This window comes from Cyprinus carpio, chromosome B23, assembly GCF_018340385.1.
Source record: "Cyprinus carpio isolate SPL01 chromosome B23, ASM1834038v1, whole genome shotgun sequence".
Taxonomy (NCBI): Eukaryota; Metazoa; Chordata; class Actinopteri; order Cypriniformes; family Cyprinidae; genus Cyprinus; species Cyprinus carpio.
The window spans coordinates 12,967,937-12,987,110 of NC_056619.1; the positions used below are offsets into that span (position 1 = coordinate 12,967,937).

The following is a 19,174-nucleotide window of genomic DNA, read 5'->3' on the forward strand; positions in this document are numbered from 1 at the left end:
TATATATATCAAATATATATATATATATATATATAATATATTTTAATAGAATTTTCAAAAAAGTTTTTTTCATTGTGCATTCCAATTAATCTCAGTCAAACTGCAGTTACACAATAAAGCAATAAAAACATGATAACATAATAAAAATATGATTTTTGGAAATAAAAAAATGGAGTTACACACACATACACACACACACACACACACACACACACACACACACACATATATATATATATATATATATATATATATATATATATATATACACCATTGAATAATAAACTGTTTAAATGTATTTAGTTTCAAACATGTCCATCTCCCTCAGTAACTTTTAGAGAAAGAATTTTAAAGCCTAAAATATTGTTTTGTGTTTGTTAAAAAAAAGAATTTACTTGGAAATCAAATTATATAATTATTTAAAGAGTAACTCAAAATATAAAGTTACTTTAAAGACGTTAAGGCTACCCATTTCTAAAATGTATTTTTCTAAAATTCTCCCTTGACAACCAAGGTCTCTTTCAAATGGATGACCCTGTATTACTGTCCAAACAAACAGTGGGTAAGAGTGAGACAGAATCTGTAATTTTATGCTATCTGGCAAAACCACTTTGCCAGACTGCTGCTCCTCATACAAATGTTTGTCTGTAGTGAGTCACTGGTGTGAGTGTGTTCTGCTGACCTGTCCGGTGTCCAAGCCCACTTTGTCCTCATTGTCCCACACATGCCCTCTGAACCTCAGTGTCTCAGCTGTTACATGTTCTCAGGGTGATGTGGTTGTGGTTGTTGTATGCTGGCCATGGAGAGAGCTGCTGAGAACATGGGCAGAGAAAAATACATCTGATCATCAGCTAGACTTCATGAGTGAAAGCAAGAAAAGGAGCTTCCCCTAACAGAGCAAAACCGTGACAGCTAAATGAACTGCTGTGACATACTTATGAAATTATACTGCTTTTTTTCTATGAATTGTACGTGTGTGTGCTTTGTAATCTCTTACACTAATAGTCTTTTAAGGGAAGGTTCATGGCTAGTTGGTGGTTCTTAATTTAGGCCAGAGGGATCCAGAATAGCATAGTGTATCATTGTGATGTCACCACTGCTGGCATTAGTCTAGGCTTGATGCTTTCATGCAAGTTGTGGCCTAACATGATACTGATGCAGTCTGATTTTGACCTTAAATACTGATTGATTTGTAGAGAAAGATGAAGAAGAAAAATGACAACAAAAGAAACAAGTACTCCAAATGATTCTAAATTATAAAACTGTCCCAACACAAAAACATCAGAAACTGATATGTGACTTACAGTCAGGAATGATATAATAATTCTCAAAACGTGGTCATATGTTTTCAAGCAGCTCAGGCACAAGACATGACTTGAGCGCTAGGTTCCATTCTCTGGACTTAATTATAGAAATAAAGATGGACTTGTAGTGTAGAGATGCCATAATGAAGCAGCTATTTATATATCACTAGTCTGAGGACTGGAATAATTAGATGTTTCCCCTGATCTTTCATACAGAATTGCATCTAAAACAGTTACTTGAGCCAAAAACGTATAATTGCTTTTATTTATGACGGACATGAGAAAATGTATGCATATAAATAGCATCCAAACATCTGAGACCTATGGTGAAACGTTTTGCATTTTTCTCATTTTAAAAAATTATATTCAATGCAAATTAAATTTTAGAATCAAAGATCAGAGTTAATTAAAAACTATAGTTCATTAATGCCCTAAGTTTGTATAAGAGCTGATGATCATCTTGAGCTTTAATGCGCACAAAGAGCCCTAAACACAAATGCAGAACTTTGATTTTTAAAAATACTTCTTATTCTTATTGCTTATTCTTTTTATTCTTATTATTTAATTTAATTTAATTTATTCTTTCTACCTCATAACATTTTTTGTGCAAACATATTCTATAAACTTTAAAAAGATCCACAGTGGTACTGGGAATTTTGGTCATCCAGTCCTAAATTTTCAATGTGGTTCTTTGACCAAAGGAAAAACTTTGAAGGGAATTATTAATGTTCAGTCCTTTAAAGGACCCACACCTTCAACAACCCCAAACATTGGTTAAGATTTAATAACAAGAAGTGCTCTTTGATTATAGTAATTTCCTGCACACATAGGACCAGTGCCTGCCACAAGAATGCAGTCGTGATGCTGCTCAACAATGATTGGCAAATGCAGGTGACCAGTGGATAAGTTTAGAACTTGATATGGGGTTGTTGCCAGCGAGACCAGTGCCAAGGACTTATTGTCATAACTCGAGTTCTCCTGCCTGTTGTCTCTGACATTCCTCCCCTATTTATAGCCCATGCCATCTCTAACCCCTTTCTGTCCCGCTCCCTTTCCTTTTTCACCCATCCCTCACTCTCTTAGATAGGAAAGGGGAGTGACAAAAGGCTTTGTCTTTTCCAGCCATAAAGACCAAGGCAGGTGGCCCTGGGACTCTTCGTCCTGTGTCTGCTGTGAAGAGAGGAGTGCTGGATTACCTTTGAGGAGTTTACATTTAAAAAAGGAAAACTTAAACCCAGGACAGCCATGGATGATGTATATAAAGCAGCGGTAAGTTATGATTGCAAGAATTATCAGCAGCATTGCATTTCACCTCAGGCTGCCTGAATGGAGAGTGACCCTTAAATAAAGAGTCCCAATAGTTGGTTTGTATGAACATGTCAGCTAAATTAATAACTGTCAATTTAACAGTTAACCTGTCCTTGACCATTTCCTTCCTCTGAAATGACAGATTTCAGCATTATCACTAATACTCAACCAGAGAAATCAATCTGTGCACTGTCGAGGTAGCTAGCTCTCAAGGTTAAATCAATAAATGAGAGATGGGCCAGTAGAAGTTTGGGGCCATTTTAAGGGCACAGGAGACACTATCATAATGGTTTTGGTCAAAAAATGAGCAACAAAACCAGTGTAACCAGGTTTTGATTTAACATATCCCGTAATAGCTGGTGAAATGGAGAAGGGTCATAATCACTGAGGCTAAAGCGTTTAACAGTTGGGCAGAGGGTGTCTGGTGTCTGAAGAACATTACGCGAGTGACAGCTGTCATTCCTGTAAAGAATAGACCTTGGTCAGTCTTACAACATATTGTATTTTTAGTTCTAAGTCAAGTGAAGCAAAGTTTTGAGCTCTCTTTTCCACCTAACAGGTAGAGAACTTGACAGAAGAACAAAAAAATGGTGAGTTTCTCTTTTTGATCTGTCAGTTTGAACACATAGCTGCATGTATTATGATGTATCACTATGTCAACTCTATTATAAACTTACTGACGTGTGACTTTTGTGTTATCTGACTGTACCCGGCAGAGTTTCGCGCTGCGTTCGACATCTTCGTTCAGGACGCTGAGGATGGCTGTATCAGCACTAAGGAGTTGGGCAAGGTGATGAGGATGCTGGGCCAGAACCCCACTCAAGAAGAGCTGCAGGAAATGGTAGACGAAGTAGATGAGGATGGTATGTTGGATTTTAGTTGAAGATATCATTTAGATTTGGGGGAAGTTTATGATATGAATTGGGATTTGATTGTTGAAAGGTCTCTGTGGGTTGTAGGAAGCGGGACAGTGGACTTTGATGAGTTCTTGGTGATGATGGTGCGCTGCATGAAAGAGGAGAGCAAAGGAAAATCAGAAGAGGAGCTGGCTGAAGTCTTCCGCATGTTTGACAAGTATGAACTGTGTTTTCAAAAGATATTGTAGTGTATATCACATAACCTCCTATACTGTTTTATCGTCGTCTCTTTAAGGAATGGAGATGGTTACATTGACTTAGACGAGCTGAAGAACATGCTGGAGTCGACAGGCGAGGCCATCACTGAGGACGACATCGAGGAGCTCATGAAGGACGGAGACAAAAACAACGACGGCAAGATCGATTACGACGGTAAATTCTCACTCAAAATATGGAGCATTTAAAATTATTTAATCAAAAATTTCGACAACAGAAACATGCATTACTTTTAATATCAACAGAGTTCCTGGAATTCATGAAGGGTGTCGAGTAAAAATGGCCAAACGGATCCAAAACTGCGAAAAGAAACCTGTCATTTCATTCCCTGACCCAAACCATCTCTCCGACTTCACTACAGACTCGATTGGGAAGCACAGAAAATGATCTGCATTTCACATATTTCTGTAATTTGTTGAAATAAGTAAATGGTGTCATGTACTGCTGCCCAGAATAGTAGTTATTTGTGCTCAAAACATTTTCTGTACACAGTTGCACATTTTTTCCCTAGCACATTTTTTGCTTGTTTTTGTTTCATTGAAACAAAATGTTTCAAACACCTCAATGAACACAGATTGGGTTTTATCTTTAAAGTTGGAGGTTTTCTATATGTAACTGTAGCTACTCCTAAACAGCGACAAAAATAAAGTGTTGTAATTTATCTTTTTTTTTTTTCTAGTCTATAGTAGGCATAGCTCATCAGACTGGCCAAATTATACACACCCATAGACTGTAAAAAAGATATTAGGATTACACACGTACCCTATTTCTATAACAACATTTACCTGTCAAGTAGAAACAAAGTGAGCTTGCCATCTGTTATAGAACAAAATTGATGATCTATGTACCCGCAAACCAAATCATGATTCATGAATCTGGTTTAACTAAAGACTACAGGTCATTTACGTACATTAAAACTGACTAAATAGATGAGTAATATAGCAACACAGAATATAGGGACAATGGATGGGCAGTTACATTTATTAACACATTGCATCAAATTCAGTGAAAACTATGTTTACACAAGCAATAACAAGTGAGGGTGTTGTAACATGATACAATTTATCAGATCACCAAAACCAAACCTTTCATGTAATAACTTTCCAAAATTAGTTGTCCAGTAGCTTATGCAACAGCAGTTAAAAGAAAAAAAGAATACAGAAATATATTTTGTTACTCCCAGAAAGCACCATCCCAGCTATCAAATTTATTTTTCACGATATTGGCTCAGGAAGCACACAGAGCCAAAGCTAAGGAAAGAATGAAATGACTCAATGTGAAATGGTTATTGTTTTAATGATATTCAGAAAAGTGCAAATGCAATGCACTCTGATCTAATCCACACTTCCAAGCCTTTAAAAACTACTAATGCAGCATTTAAAGTTGTCAAGAAGTCAAAACTGATGATGATTATGCAAAGTTAAAACACTTCAAGGCTATGGCCGACACTGTATAGACTATAGTGCACAAGTTAAGAGTATTTTCACACACTAAGAAGGTAGGTACATCCGTGAGCTTCTGGAATGATGAGGATTGTGTGGTAAGCTTGTCTTTAGGGTCTGGGTTAGGAGTGGAGAAAGAGGAAGGGTGTAGTTCAGGGTGGTTCAAAGTGTTTCAGTTGGCGAAAGTACGCCTGACGGCGGCAACGATAGATTTGGCACTGATGCCAAACATGTCCAGAAGCTCCTGCGGTTTGCCGCTCTGAGGCACACGGCTCACGGCCAGCCGGTGCACTACAATGCCAGGCTCTTCACCCACTGCAGACAGGACAGCCTCACCCAGACCACCTACAATGAGAGCAGAGGAAACAACATAAAATACCTCTCACTGCACAAGGGGAAAAAACTAAAGAAAGAAAGCAACAGGAAAGGAAAAAAAAGGCTTGCCTTCCCCTTTAATCTTGATGGTATTTCACTGAAGAAAAAAAATAAACAGCTCAGCCTCACCCTCTTTGTAGTGGTCCTCTACAGTGATCACTCTTCCTTCTGTGGCACGAGCACTTGCCACAATAGTGGAGGCATCCAGTGGCTTAATTGTGAATGGGTCGATAACACGGATGTTCAGCCCTGGGGAAAAGAAACATTTCATGGTTTTTTTAAACAATAAACATGATTTGAAAGATTTTTTTCAGAAAGAGTTTTGTCCTTTTTCGACACGAGAAGCTTTAATATACATAACTACATTTATAATATCTACAATACTTATAAATTTAACATACTTTCATCACAAGTTACGTTTTAATCCTCTAAAGTGAAACTGAGGTACTGTTAAATATAGTAATGTAAGTAATGTCCTATTATGGCCAGTAGGTGCTGAACAAACCTTCTTTGGCCAGTTCGTCATGTGCGGCCAGTGCCTCATGCAGTGTTACTCCAGCTCCAATGACGGTCACCTGATCTGTGTCAGACTGCCGCACCACCTACAGGACAGACACAGAACGGTTAGAACAACCTTCGTGAACCAGACATTTCACAGCTGTCCTACAGGAGGCCCCATTTGCTCACTGCATTTCTATACACGAAAATGACAAGTTCAGCATGGATGCTAAATTTTGCCTTCCTTGCTGTAGTTTGTAACTAAATATAGAAACTATAAATGATTTAATCAAAAGTGTGTTCTGGTGTTTTTTTGATTCTCCTCACCTTGGCTTTGCCAACTTCAAATTTCTCTCCAGCATCATAAATGACTGCAGTGTCAGGTCGGCTGGTACGGATGAAACAGATACCCTGAATGCAGGAAACGGCATGAACACTAAGTCAAAGAACAATAGATTAACTTCTCTTGTCAAAATAATAGTGACTGTATCTACAGAAGACCATCAAGTGGAAACAATAACACACCTTTGTATTGGCAGCAAGCTCCACGGCTCTCTCAGTAGATACTCCATCACTAGGGTAAAAGACTGTGCATGTTGGGATAGCGCGGAACATTGCGAGATCCTCCAGTGCCATCTGTGAGGGGCCATCCTCACCTGGACGAAATCAGAAGTTAAGAAACATTTCAGATTCAGAAGAGATTTGACTATAAATTAAGCCCAGATAAAATGGCATGTATCCATGTATTTGACTGCACAATGCCTTACCAATGGAAACACCACAGTGTGAGCCGACCAGGTTGACATTAGACTGGGAGATCGCTGCCATACGGATGTGGTCGTAGGCACGAGCAAAGAAGGCAGCAAAAGTACTGGCGAACGAAACCGTGCGATCACGAGTAGCACAACCAATGGCCACGCTCACCTGGACACAGCATAATTAAATGCATCATTTTATTAGATAAAATACAATGTATATACTATTACTAATATACTTATACTACCATTCAAACATTTGAGGTCTAGTAAAACATTTTTTTGTTTTTGTCTTATGCTCACCAAGGCTGCATTTATTTGACCAGAAACAACAAAATGGTCATATTAATTCTTATGTCAATAAGGATTCAGAAGGAAAAACATATTTAATAAATCCTTGCTTAATAAAAGTTTTTTTTTCCTTAAAAGAAAAAAAAAAATCTTACCCCAAACATTAAATATTAATTAGTACCATTTACACATTTATAGTAACAATAAAATATTCAATACATTGCTTAATACAACAACCCAACTATTTACGCCTGAAAGTTATATTTTAATTCAAATATATTTCATGAAAATAACTTCCTAGATTATATTGACCTCTGAATGACCATGTGTTTATGCATAAAGGAATTCCCTCTCATTGTGCGAAATCCTGTCCTATTGAGTAAGCATTAGACAGAAAGTGAATAGTAACGGATAACATTTCAACAGGGTGAGGTAAGGCATTTACAATGCACTGTACGAATAGTGCACCACACCTTCAACTCATCATAAAGTGCTCTACAGACAGTTTACAGGCCCATTCATTTGTGACACACACTGTCAGCCAATAAACATTCGCTTTGCCATTATGACTTGTAGATTATCATTGTAAAGGGGGAGAAAAACCCCATCAATTTACACACCATGTTCTGCTCGGCAATGAAGCATTCAATAAAGCGATCAGGATGTGCCTTCTTGAAGATATCAGAGAAGGTTGAGTTCTTGGTGTCACCATCCATGGCCACCACACGAGGGCTGGCATCCCCCATCTTCTTCAGGGCTACACCATAAGCCTTCCTGGTGGATATCTGAGTGAGCAAACAAAAAGCAGAAGTTTTTTGGTTCTTTTTTTTAGGGGATTTTGAGGAGTTTTGAGAAAATATGTGAAAAAATGTGTGTTTTTATAATTTTCTCCGATCTTGTATTCTGGAGCCGTGAGCAGGTGGATGGGGGTGAGGTCAGCTAAAGCAACATTCTCATTGGGCAGCTGAGGGTGGAGGGGCTTATTGGGCGACTGGATCTGGCTCAGGAGGTCATTAATTAGCTCTTCTGCACGGTCTTTAGGCATAGGTTTCCCATGCCAGTTATCCTGATCCTCAATGCCTGAACAAAACTACAGGTCAGACCATGAGAATGTGGACAATCATAACAGATATTATTAATGTGCTGCTGGTCTTGCAGTCCAGGATATAGTAAGTCACCTTTGAGCCCTTTGCCTTTAAATGTTTTGGCTACGATGGCAGTGGGCTTCCCTTTCGTTTGTTCAGCATGCCACAAAGCCTTGCACAGCTCCTCCACATCATGGCCGTCAACCACATAAGTGTTGAATCTGAAGAAACAAATTAGTTACGTGCCAGTGACTAAAAATATGGAATACAAAGAGAATGGCTGTGTTCTGAATAGAAAATTAACACACTGTTTAGAATACACTCTATACTGTCTACTACATTAAACAGTATGTTAAACAGGTCTGAAATACTTTGAACAAAAAAACAAACAAACCAAAAAAACCCAGCAATGTATCTTATAAAAACAGTGTCTGATTTAAAAAAAAAAAAAATTATTAGGAGCTCCAGGTTTGTTGTGCTGCACAATTAATCTGTTTCTGGAGTATATGAACTGTGCACAAATAGTACACTACCATACAATCTCAAACAAAGCAAGAGATAAACTCTCAGTATTCATTAAACCCACCCAAAGGCCGCGCAGCGCTCCTTGTAGGCGTTCATGTTGTGCTGCAGAGGTGCTGCCTCACTCTGACCCAGGCGGTTCACATCAAGGATGGCCACCAGATTGTCAAGCTTGTAATAGGAGGCAAAAGCCATGGCTTCCCATACCGACCCTTCTGAACACTCACCATCTCCCAGCATGCAGTACACGCGGTAGCTAATGAGGCAATGAGACAAAACAGACACATCCAATTACAGCAGCATCAAATGGGAATTTCCTGTACTACACTATTATTTAATTATTACTATGGTCTGAGAGCAAAACCTTGTTTAGGAGCAATACTAGTATCAGATGTTGAATTTGGTATAAACAAGCAAAGTAGTACAATGGATCATAATATTAAAACAACAAAAACTGTGGAGTAACTTAATTTACAGAGCGAATCCAATGCAAGTACCTAGCTTTATCGAAGTATTTCCCGGTGTACGCCATACCGCAGGCAGCACCCAAACCCTGGCCAAGAGATCCTGTCGCCACATCCACAAACGCTAGTTTTTAAATTAACAGGGAAGTGAGGTTAGTTGCATCATAAATGGTTACGTGAAATGTTGATGAGTTGTGAGTTGATGCACCAAGTCAGCAAGATTTTCTTTAAGAAATTAATTACATTTAATTAGCAATGATGCATACATTTAATCAAAAGAGCTAATGTTACTAATGATTACCATTTCAAATAGATTCTGTTCTGTTGAACTTTCTACAAGGGCTGTGCAATTAATCGCATTCGTTTGTCATGGGCATCTCGTCAGTAAAGCCATTACAACAATAAATTACATTTTAAAACGTTAAAATAAAAAGTAGTTATATTAAATTGTAGTATTTCACAACATTATTTTTTTAATTAATTAAATGCATCCTAAGTGAGAATTTGAGACTTTTTCCAAACACATTAAAACAATCTTACCGACCCCAAATGTTTGAAAGTTTGTGTATATGCGGTGTACTCACAGGGGTGGGGTGACCCTCCAGGTCAGAGTCAATCTTGCGCAGGTTTAGCAGCTCAGACTCTTTGATGAATCCAGCCTCTGCCCAGGCAGCATACAGAATGGGAGCAGCATGGCCCTGAAAACAGTAACATGAGGAATGGAATACATTTAGTCTCCAAGCACTTTGAGAAAACTAAAAGGAAGCTCATAACCAAACATGGAATGACAGCCCGCCTTGGACAAGATGAAGCGGTCATTGCTGGGGTTGCGGGGATCTTGGGCTTTGTAGCGCATGGTGTGGAAGAACAGCACTGACATGAGCTCAGCAGCGCTGCAGCACGAGGTGGGGTGCCTGTGAATGAGAAAACTCATCAGTATCACCAATCCAGCCATAAACCATTAACCATCCGCTCAAACATGCTGGATGTTAAAGACCAATCAGACATGCAGGTTATCTTCCACTTCAAAACTAGAACACGATTGCAAATGATACTAAAGGGCAAAAGTTGCTACTGTCATCATTGGGGTTTGAGGTGTAGTAACAGACCTTATCAGAATCAATGACTTCAGCTACTGCCAAACCAGGCACATCATATTTAAGACATAATGATCAGAGGGGCTGTTTTTCATTGATTTTGGTTAGTGGGGATGTTTTTAAATCATATAGAATACATTATTATCATAAGGTATGTTGTTCAAATAGTCATACAGGTTTGAGATGACATGCTGGCAAATAAGAGGACTGAAATCACTTTCTTTTTTTTAATGAGTGCATAACTCACAGAACTATGGAAGCCAGTTTTCAACCCGGAATTAAAAAAAAAAAAAGTACTACTAATTACCTTTTTCCCCCCTCTCAATTCTGACTTATTTACCTTGCAGTACTATTATTTATATCTCTCAATTCTGACTTTTTCTCTATGCAACTCTGAAAGTCACAAATATCTTTTAAAATAAATTTTTATTTATTTTTTTTTTTTTAATTAGTGAGCTTAAGTTTGGTTCGGTTTAGATAGTTAAAGAATAATTAAAACTGCAGTACTTGTAGCTATCAAACCATTAAGTAAAAACACGCTGTTAAAAACATACAGATGACTTAGCTTTCACTTGAATCGAGAATGCAGTTCAACTGTTAGTTTGTTTGTTCCCAAAGTAACATGATGTTTAAGTCAGAGTTTGTAAATCACTCATGCAATTCAGTGGTCACAAAACTGGCTGTCCAAAAAAACTATTGTAATTTTATTGTGAGTGGAAATACATGCAATCTTATGTTATTCTTCAGTATACTCCTTATTATCCAATAATCAAAACACCATTGATAATTTACCATCTTTGTCCTACACAGTGACTCACTTAGGCTGAAATAAAGAAAATGGACAAGGTATTTAGAAACACATCTCTACTGATCTGTTTTAGAATGAAGGATTAGATTACAAAAGGTACAGACAAAAGTCTGAGTCACAATCAATACTTCCTTGTTTAAACCTCTACATGTATACAAGTGATTATCCCTGAGAAGATGAAAAAACTTTGGTATCAAACACCCAAATAGAAATGAGAAGGAACAGAAAAAAAGAGGAAGTCTCATAACCATAAAACAAATATTATCATGTTAAAGTTTCATCACTCAGGGAAATTCCTTCACAATATTTTCAATGAATGAAAGATTGTTGCATGCAAACCAGGGCATGTGCAGAGTAACAAATTATGCATGGTGTTCACTATATAAACTATGCATTTGCATTTGCTTTGTGATAGGATTAATCCATCTAATAAGGCAGCTTTTATATCCCCTACAAGTTTAGAAACTACTCTCTTCGATTTCAGTTCATGTTGAGAAATGACCATCTGTGGCAAAATCTTTTATGCTCACCACTGCTGCATTTATTTGATTAAAATACAGTGAAATAGTAATATTGTGAAATTACCATTTTTTTAATAACTATCTGCTATTTCAATGTTTTAAAAATTATTTTCTGCATCATTAGACCAGTTTTTAGTGTCACATAATCCTTCAGAAATAATGCTTTGCGAAAACAATAATAAATTACATTTTACAATGTATTCACATAGAAAACAGTTAATTTAAAATGTAATAATATTTTACAACATTACAGTTTTTATTTATGACAAAAAAAGCAGTTATTGGTGAACATGACTTATTTCAAAAAATAAATAAATAAATATAATAATATTAAATAAACTTTAATAAAACTTTGGTTTTGAATGTTATTTGATTTTTTGTAATTTTGTGCAAGCTCTTAAAAATTTTAAAGTAATTTTTAAATTTTTTTAGTATTTTGATTTGTATTGTATACCCAAAATGCATGGTGTCTTAGATTTTTTTTTGTTAGTAGTATTTTTTTTGTCTGTTGTTTTTTGTTTTGTGCCGTGCCGCATCCAGTGTAAAAAGCATCACTGATTATCATTGAAAAACCACAAGGTAATTTTAACTTATTTCATGAATAATAATAATAATAAGAAGAATAAGAATAAGAATAAGAAGAAGAATAAGAAGAAGAAGAAGAAATGAAAATGCATCTGTGACTTAATATTTCTTCTTATTATTAAAGTTCTCATTAAACACATTGCTTTCTTCTCATCTGCCCCAAAAGGATGCGCTGTTTCTACGTTTATTTAGCTTTGATTTGAAAGAAAAACGCACATCCTTGTGGCGTGGATGGTACAGAAGAGCATACACAGCATACAGTGATATGGAGAGACGCAGAAAAGACAGTTGACAAAGGAATTGTTAGAATAAAGTTGTTATTTTTGTTTTCTTCGTTTACAAAGTGTTCCCGTCACTTCATATAACCCAGATTGCACGTCTGATGGCAGATGGAGTATTCTGACAATGTCTTTCATACCTTTTATGGACCTTGACACTGTTATTTACTTGAGAGTCTATGGGACAGTCACAGGCTTCCCGGTTTTCATCCAAAATAACTTAATTTGTGTTCCAAAGACAAAGCTTTTACGGGTTTGAAACGACATGGGGGTAAGTGATTAATGACAAAATTTTCAGTTTGGGGTGGAGTATCCCTTTAAGCAGACCTGAGCAGCTGATCAAGGATCACAAGAAACTCTGCAGAACGCTGGTCCTCCATGCCCAGGACTAGACACCAGTGTTGTAAGTCATCAATCTCGAAGTCATCCTGCTTCTTTGAATTGTCATGTTCAGAACATATTGCAGGAGATCTCAACATTGTCTCTCAAGGTCCTCTTACATGCAGAGTTTTGCTCCAACCTAGTGCAGTGCACCTGAACACACATTAAAGGTCTTCACTTTTACTAACTATAAAGTTACAAACAGGTGAGTGTGATCAGGTGTGGACCTAAAGGTGTGTATCACTCAGTTCTGAAGCTCACAAAGCATGGGCGATAATTTGCTACATTTCAGCATAAACACATCACTAGACAGGTAATGTCTAATCTAATAAACATTTGCAATTTATTTATAACCGAAATCTTGCACATGTAACAAAGTATTTATCATAATGTGCTGTAAATAGCATTAAAAAGATATCAGTTTTACTGTTGTGCATTAATGTCAGTATAGTAATGTTGTACAATGAGGACATAAATAGTCATCAGTGTATAGTGAGCCACTGTGCTTACCAGGGCCTGAATTCGTGTACACAATATTTTAATTCACAACCTAGTGAATCATGAAGCTGACTGAGGTGTACCCTCTGTATGACGGTGGACATCGAGGGCCAGATTTGAGAACCCGACAGTTAATAATCACTCGTGAAGAATGAGTACACTTTCATTTGTACAGATTCAGTCACAGAAGTTTGTTTTTCAACTTTGACTTTTTTTTTTTTACTTCATACACAAAAAAAAGAGAGCAACACTTTTACAAAATTTGATTTCTTGACTTAAAATTTTATAATAGTGATTTTATGATTTCAAAATATAAAGTAAAAAGTAGAAATTAATAACTAATAAGTCTTTAAGTGTTCCTCTGCTGCCATCTACTGGTTATAGTGGTAATCTGATGCCCCCTTTTTAATTTTACAAGTGTTTGTTTACCACCAAGTATATTTTGGTCATCTCTCTAAAAATAACATTTAAATTGTATCCTCTTTTAGAGTTTTAAAGTGCTGTGAATAGTTGTGTGAAATACTTAAAAGTGCTTGAATTTCTCTCTCAAAAGGTTGTACAAACTCTGAAATGCATAATGTAATGAAATTCAACTATTTGTGCCACAACGCCATGGTTTTGTGCATAAATTGTTGTGTTGGTTTTAGAGCTGGCCATCCCATGGTGCTTTTGTGAAAATGCATTGGAGATACATAATTTGTGAATAAAGACATACTTTGCTGATACTTTGGCTGATTTTTTGCATACACAAGGCATCTGTTAAAAAACATCTTCATTTGTGTTCTGCACAAAAGAGTCTTATGGGTTTGGAGCAACATGAGGGCAAGTAATTCATGACAGAATTTACATTTTCAGGTGAAATATGTTCTAATGTGGTTATAATTGGTAATTGTTCTGTTTCATAAACATTTACAATATTTTAAAGATTTATTGTTTTGAAAAATGATGTTTATACAGAAAAGATGGATTCATTTGATGAAAAGTTACAGTAAAGACTTAAATTGATAAAAAAAAAAAACCTGTTTCAAATAAATACGCCTCTTTTGCAAGTTCTATTCAACAAATACTGAAAAATATCATGGTTTCCACAAAAATATTGGGCAGCACAACTGTTTTCCACATTAATAATAATCAGATATGTTTCTTGAGCAGCAAATCAGCATATTAGAATTATTTCTTAAATACATCTTTCACGTAAAAAAACACTTTCTTGACCACATCTTAAGCCTGCATTTGATCAAACATACCGTAAAAACAGTAATATTGTGAAATATAACTACAGAAATATATATGAATGCATTGTAAAATGTATTAATGTGAACTGAATTTTCAGCATCAATACTCCAGTCTTCACTGTCACATCCTTAATGTGTCAATAAATGTTTTGGTACTCTTTTGTGAATTGTCTTATTTTGACAGTAATTATAAATATGAAATATAAATATAAAAAATGAATTCACGGTTGTAATTAGGCCTGAAAAGACATCTTTTCAACTATAACTTTAAAACCACATTTAGACATAATTTTGGCGTCATTTATAGACGTCTTTTCACCTCTCACTTTTCAACTAAATTTCAACGTTGTTTAAACGTCTGTCATTGACGTCTTTTCAACGAGGTTCTATGTAAGCATACATTGCTGTTTATCATATATAAATTTGTATACTGTTAAGTACGTATAAAAGGGGGATTGTCCATAAATCAACAGATTAAAGTCGTATCGCATATGCATTAAAATAAGAGTTAATTTACATCGCGACGTTTAACTTATTACATGTCGTCAAGCCAAACATTTCCAGAACGTTTTATTTGTAACATTTTCGCACTCCAAATGCTCTTTGTTAATTCTGAATCGGGTCTGTGAACTGGTTCATTAACCGCTCTGAAAAGATCCGATTCAAATGAACGACTCGTTTACGAATCGCCACAATCAATCAGTTAAATTTAGCGCATAGTCCGCAGAAATTAAAAGGCAATGGTTAATTTGGAATTTACTTAAAACTGACACTTTACAATCCCACATACACGTGCTAATTATAGGGGTGAGGAGAGCTAAGCCAATTTTCACTGGTCATCGTTTTGGAGGCCACGATGGGCTAAAAAGCTGTCAAATATGTCGCGGAACAGTGCAAAGCTAATGACTCGCTTACAATAGCTAAACAGGTCGAATGATTCAGAACTAAGTAACAGCAATGTGCCCGGCCACCTCGCCAAGTTCACGTGCTATGCAGGAATGTACATTTGCACGACAAATTAGATAAACGTACGCGTACGGTTGCAAATCTGTCGTTTACCATGATAGGAAGACGTTACGAATGACTTTCAATAAGTGCAGAAGATTTTACCCGGAGTTTGAGGCGCTTGTTTCCTTGATGGAGTGAATCCTGAGCTTGTTGGCGATGTCTTTCAGGGCCTGCAGAGTTTTCTCGTCGGGTTTGTGATAGCTCATGTTACAACTGTGTGTGGAATGCGATGAAATGAACGCGAGTGCTGAAAAATAAACTCTTCTGATACTACGTTAATCTGTAATTGCTCAAATAAACGCAGTAAGCACCAGAGCCGAGCACAGTGTGGGACGCAGGTAACGTGCTGTTTTAAGCGAGGCGTTACGTCAGCTGTCAACTCATCTGATAACGCGAACCATTGGACGAGTCGCGTGTCGCAGCAGGACAGCAGAAGAGAGGTTGCCAGATCAGGGCCAAGACCGCAGACAGACACAACTGTGTGTGTTGTAATAAATCTCTTATGCATAATATTAGCGTGAGACAGAAGTGTGTTCGGTTTTTTACACTTAAGTAAAATCTTTATTTGCACACACTGTTTCAATGATTAAATGTTTGCGATTGTTGTAAAATCACTGAAGAAGTAGCTGACTGAATCAATGATTCGTCAAGTCATGGTGACAGTCTAGAGGAAATGAGTGCGGACACTGATTAACCCCACTGTATTGTATTTTATACACAAATTTCCTGGACTAAGGGCCTCTAGGACCAAAATTACCAACAAAACTGAAAAACCTGTTGTACATAATCTTCAGCATGCAGTAGGCCTACATACAGTGATGATAGTACGTCATGTAAATATTTCGATACATTTTAACTTAAAATGTATTGAAATATGTGCATGATTTTTCTAAAAAAAAAAAAGAGAGAGAGCGAGAGAAAAGCAAAATAATCAAAGCTAGCTGTAGTTTTTAATGTGAGAGGGTTAACATTTTTAACCCCCTCTTTAAAAACTACAGAGCTTTGATCATAACATGTAACACATCATCTTATTGGGAGATATTTATATATCTGTCTGCTATATCATTATGAAGATATCACTGATTTACATTATAAGCTATCAGAATCTTTATGACCATATAAATAATAATAACATCTGCACCAAGCTGCTTGCTTTTGTTCGGTCTGCATAAAACACATATGCAAACTTTTTATATTTTGTTCAATAAGTGGTTCCATTAAAAAAAAAAATCTGACATTTATTTCCTGGCAGGCTTACAGTTAAAAGAAAAAGACTCTGCCCCTTTTAATGTGGATGGATATGAATAATCCAGGAAGTCACATTTCTTGTGACTAGGTTGCCTACCTTGTTATCATTTCTAGTGAAAAGTGCTAAACAGTATCATTTTTAACAGCCGCTACAGCTATAAAGATCACATCAGGAACTATATTGCATTAAATGAAACCAGATCTGTTTATGATTGTAGACTTTATTGAATATAAAACTATATTTACAAGTATATTCAATGTAGCAAAGCCTGTTCAGTTATCCTCTTGATCTTCAGCATATTCATCTTCAAAATCCTAAAAAAAGATGTTTTACAATTAAAATACTGTCTGACAGACCTTTATCGGCACAACTACATGAAAACAGTGAAGATAATTAACCACAGAATATGCCATAAACAGGTTCCACACCTTCTCCTGGGCCTCAGACTTCTCTCCAGCCGTGATGGGATCCTTGTCCAGTCTCTCCAGCTGGGAGAGATGTGAGATCACATACAGCCTGTAATCGTCAGTCTTTGCTAAAGGGTTGTCCGAGAGCACAAGGGCCTTCAGTGTTTGCCCCACATTCACTAGAGTTCGCAAAGCCCTCATAGAAGATATAAGGTTCCCCTTAAGTTAAGAAAAAGAGGGTTGTCAGACAGTGGTTATATAACTCTATGTGAGACACATTTGCTTCCTCAATTTCAGAGAGACTGGGAAAATGCCAAACCTGGTGCTAAAGTATTTCTGATACCTGACATTAAGATATTGGAGACATTTCATGTTGGGACTAAGTCCCTCTAGTGTTTCCAACTGGTTATCTCTGAGGTGAAGAGTGTTGAGACGCTGGAGCTTCTCCAAACCCTCCAATCGCTTTATGTTGTTCTGAGCCTAAACAGTCGGGTGAACGTGCAAAATGATAGTTTATTGGAGAAAATCAGTATCATGTACTTTTATCTACAATAAACATAAATACAAGCAGTTATACCAGATACAAATGGCGTAAATTGGGGAGGTAAATGCCATCTGTAGTTTCCAAACAATTTCCTCTTAGCTCGAGAATCATCAAATTGGTCAGATTGTGATATTCCAGGCCCTGCATACTCTGGATACCATTACCTAGAAATATATAATGACAGTGTGGACAGTGCCAGCTCATAATTTTTTGAATCACATTACTGATTCACAACTAAATACACCACTCTAGATTTGCTGAACGAAACCAGTGTGGTTGGTACTAGAGTATAAAACGAGTTAACTATGATTGTAAAAGTAAAATAATCTGCTAAATGGATCTAACTAACCAGTGAGGTTGAGGGTTTCCAGTGCAGGACCTCCAAGACCTTTAACATCAAATAGGCGGTTGCTGGCAAAGCTGAGCCACTGCAGGTAAGTGAGCTTGCCAAACGGCTGACCCTCAAACCTCTGAAGCAGGTTGGCGTCTCCTTTCACCCACAGCAGCTGGGTGAGATCAGCCAATGGAGAGAAGTCTGACAAATGATTGGAGGAGATGTCCAAGTAGCGCAGATGGATGAAGGAGCTGAGCAGGGCCAGGTCTGTCAGACCCCTGGTTAACAAAGGTATGGTGAAAACCAATTTAAAATGGTTTGAATGTGAATGGTAGTATGTTGGAAATGATAGGTATAAGAAGAATGTTCAAGACAAGCTTACTTGCTTTTAAGGTCAAGTCTGACATATGCATGAGAGAGACCATTCCCGGTGCGACACAATAAGGACAAGCTTTTCACCATCATGTCCTGGGTTAGTGGACAGGGCTTTAGCTGGGAATAAAGTAAAATTCATGGACAATCTTAATGTCAGAAGTCAGAAAGAGCTTTATTACCAAGTATGTTTACACACACAAGGAATCTGACTTTGCCACCCTAGTTTTCAGTGCAAAAAATGTACAGACATTAGTTTATTTTGTATATATAAGACAAAATAAACTCCACATTTAAAACAAAATCTGATAAAATGACATTTTAAAGTTACTTGGGTTACCTGATCCTCCTGTCCTGAAATCTCCTTCTCTTTTCTTTCAGTATCATCCTCTTCCTCAGTCTCTGCTCTTAGCGCCTCACGTTCATCAGAGTCTGACATTCTTCTTCTGTCTTGGTTACGTTACCTTGTTGATCAACTTTTCACGGCGTAAAAACGGAACGATTCGACGTTTAAATGAATCAGTTCGTTCACAATCATATCATCCCCACGCTAGCTTACGTTAATTAATGAATTAACAGAGGGTTTACTTCAGCTTGGAGACCTGCACATGTTTTCTGTGTCACTCACAACGCGCTGAGTCGTGTTTATAGCCGTTACCATAGTAACACCGTGCGTCTCC

General features: G+C 37.0%; 3 protein-coding genes across 4 annotated transcripts; 1 reads left to right on the forward strand and 2 right to left on the reverse strand.

Moving 5' to 3' along the window:
* Positions 1–2,388: 2,388 nt before the first annotated feature.
* On the forward strand, positions 2,389–4,406 carry tnnc1b (troponin C type 1b (slow)). The gene is made up of 6 exons (XM_019081219.2): positions 2,389–2,573; positions 3,172–3,202; positions 3,329–3,475; positions 3,572–3,686; positions 3,765–3,901; positions 3,991–4,406. Exons 1-6 carry the CDS (start codon positions 2,550–2,552, stop codon positions 4,020–4,022), a joined length of 486 nt encoding a protein of 161 aa, XP_018936764.1. The 5' UTR covers positions 2,389–2,549; the 3' UTR covers positions 4,023–4,406.
* Positions 4,407–4,710: 304 nt separating this feature from the next.
* Positions 4,711–15,989, reverse strand: tktb (transketolase b). Of its 2 annotated transcripts, XM_042750071.1 has the most exons (15): positions 15,691–15,989; positions 11,067–11,097; positions 9,974–10,091; positions 9,762–9,875; positions 9,211–9,308; positions 8,778–8,969; positions 8,285–8,412; positions 7,994–8,186; positions 7,727–7,895; positions 6,828–6,984; positions 6,586–6,716; positions 6,388–6,471; positions 6,068–6,164; positions 5,692–5,811; positions 4,711–5,532 (listed from the first exon to the last, which is right to left on the reverse strand). In XM_042750071.1, exons 3-15 carry the CDS (start codon positions 10,055–10,057, stop codon positions 5,360–5,362), a joined length of 1,740 nt encoding a protein of 579 aa, XP_042606005.1. In that variant the 5' UTR covers positions 10,058–10,091; positions 11,067–11,097; positions 15,691–15,989; the 3' UTR covers positions 4,711–5,359. The 2 variants fall into 2 exon arrangements, with proteins under 2 accessions (XP_042606005.1, XP_042606004.1); XM_042750070.1 differs by lacking the exon at positions 11,067–11,097 and having other exon boundaries at positions 15,691–15,988.
* Positions 15,990–17,045: 1,056 nt separating this feature from the next.
* On the reverse strand, positions 17,046–19,168 carry lrrc23 (leucine rich repeat containing 23). The gene is made up of 7 exons (XM_042750073.1): positions 18,835–19,168; positions 18,505–18,614; positions 18,138–18,400; positions 17,822–17,952; positions 17,588–17,724; positions 17,266–17,464; positions 17,046–17,151 (listed from the first exon to the last, which is right to left on the reverse strand). The coding sequence occupies exons 1-7, from the start codon at positions 18,931–18,933 to the stop codon at positions 17,110–17,112; spliced, it is 981 nt and encodes a 326-aa protein (XP_042606007.1). The 5' UTR covers positions 18,934–19,168; the 3' UTR covers positions 17,046–17,109.
* Between the last annotated feature and the right edge of the window lie 6 nt (positions 19,169–19,174).

Excerpts from the sequence above, each read along its gene's own strand:
- lrrc23 (XM_042750073.1), bottom strand. The coding sequence starts at position 18,933 with ATGTCAGACTCTGATGAACGTGAGGCGCTAAGAGCAGAGACTGAGGAA. Across the intron at positions 18,615-18,834 it reads TTTCAGGACAGGAGGATCAG|CTAAAGCCCTGTCCACTAAC; the intron begins GTAACCCAAGTA and ends CTTTATTCCCAG. Across the intron at positions 18,401-18,504 it reads AGACTTGACCTTAAAAGCAA|GGGTCTGACAGACCTGGCCC; the intron begins GTAAGCTTGTCT and ends TTTGTTAACCAG.
- tnnc1b (XM_019081219.2), top strand. The coding sequence starts at position 2,550 with ATGGATGATGTATATAAAGCAGCG. Across the intron at positions 2,574-3,171 it reads ATGATGTATATAAAGCAGCG|GTAGAGAACTTGACAGAAGA; the intron begins GTAAGTTATGAT and ends TCCACCTAACAG. Across the intron at positions 3,687-3,764 it reads GTCTTCCGCATGTTTGACAA|GAATGGAGATGGTTACATTG; the intron begins GTATGAACTGTG and ends CGTCTCTTTAAG.
- tktb (XM_042750070.1), bottom strand. The coding sequence starts at position 15,794 with ATGAGCTATCACAAACCCGACGAGAAAACTCTGCAGGCCCTGAAAGAC. Across the intron at positions 6,985-7,726 it reads TCATTGCCGAGCAGAACATG|GTGAGCGTGGCCATTGGTTG; the intron begins GTGTGTAAATTG and ends TGCTGTGTCCAG. Across the intron at positions 6,472-6,585 it reads AGCTTGCTGCCAATACAAAG|GGTATCTGTTTCATCCGTAC; the intron begins GTGTGTTATTGT and ends TCCTGCATTCAG.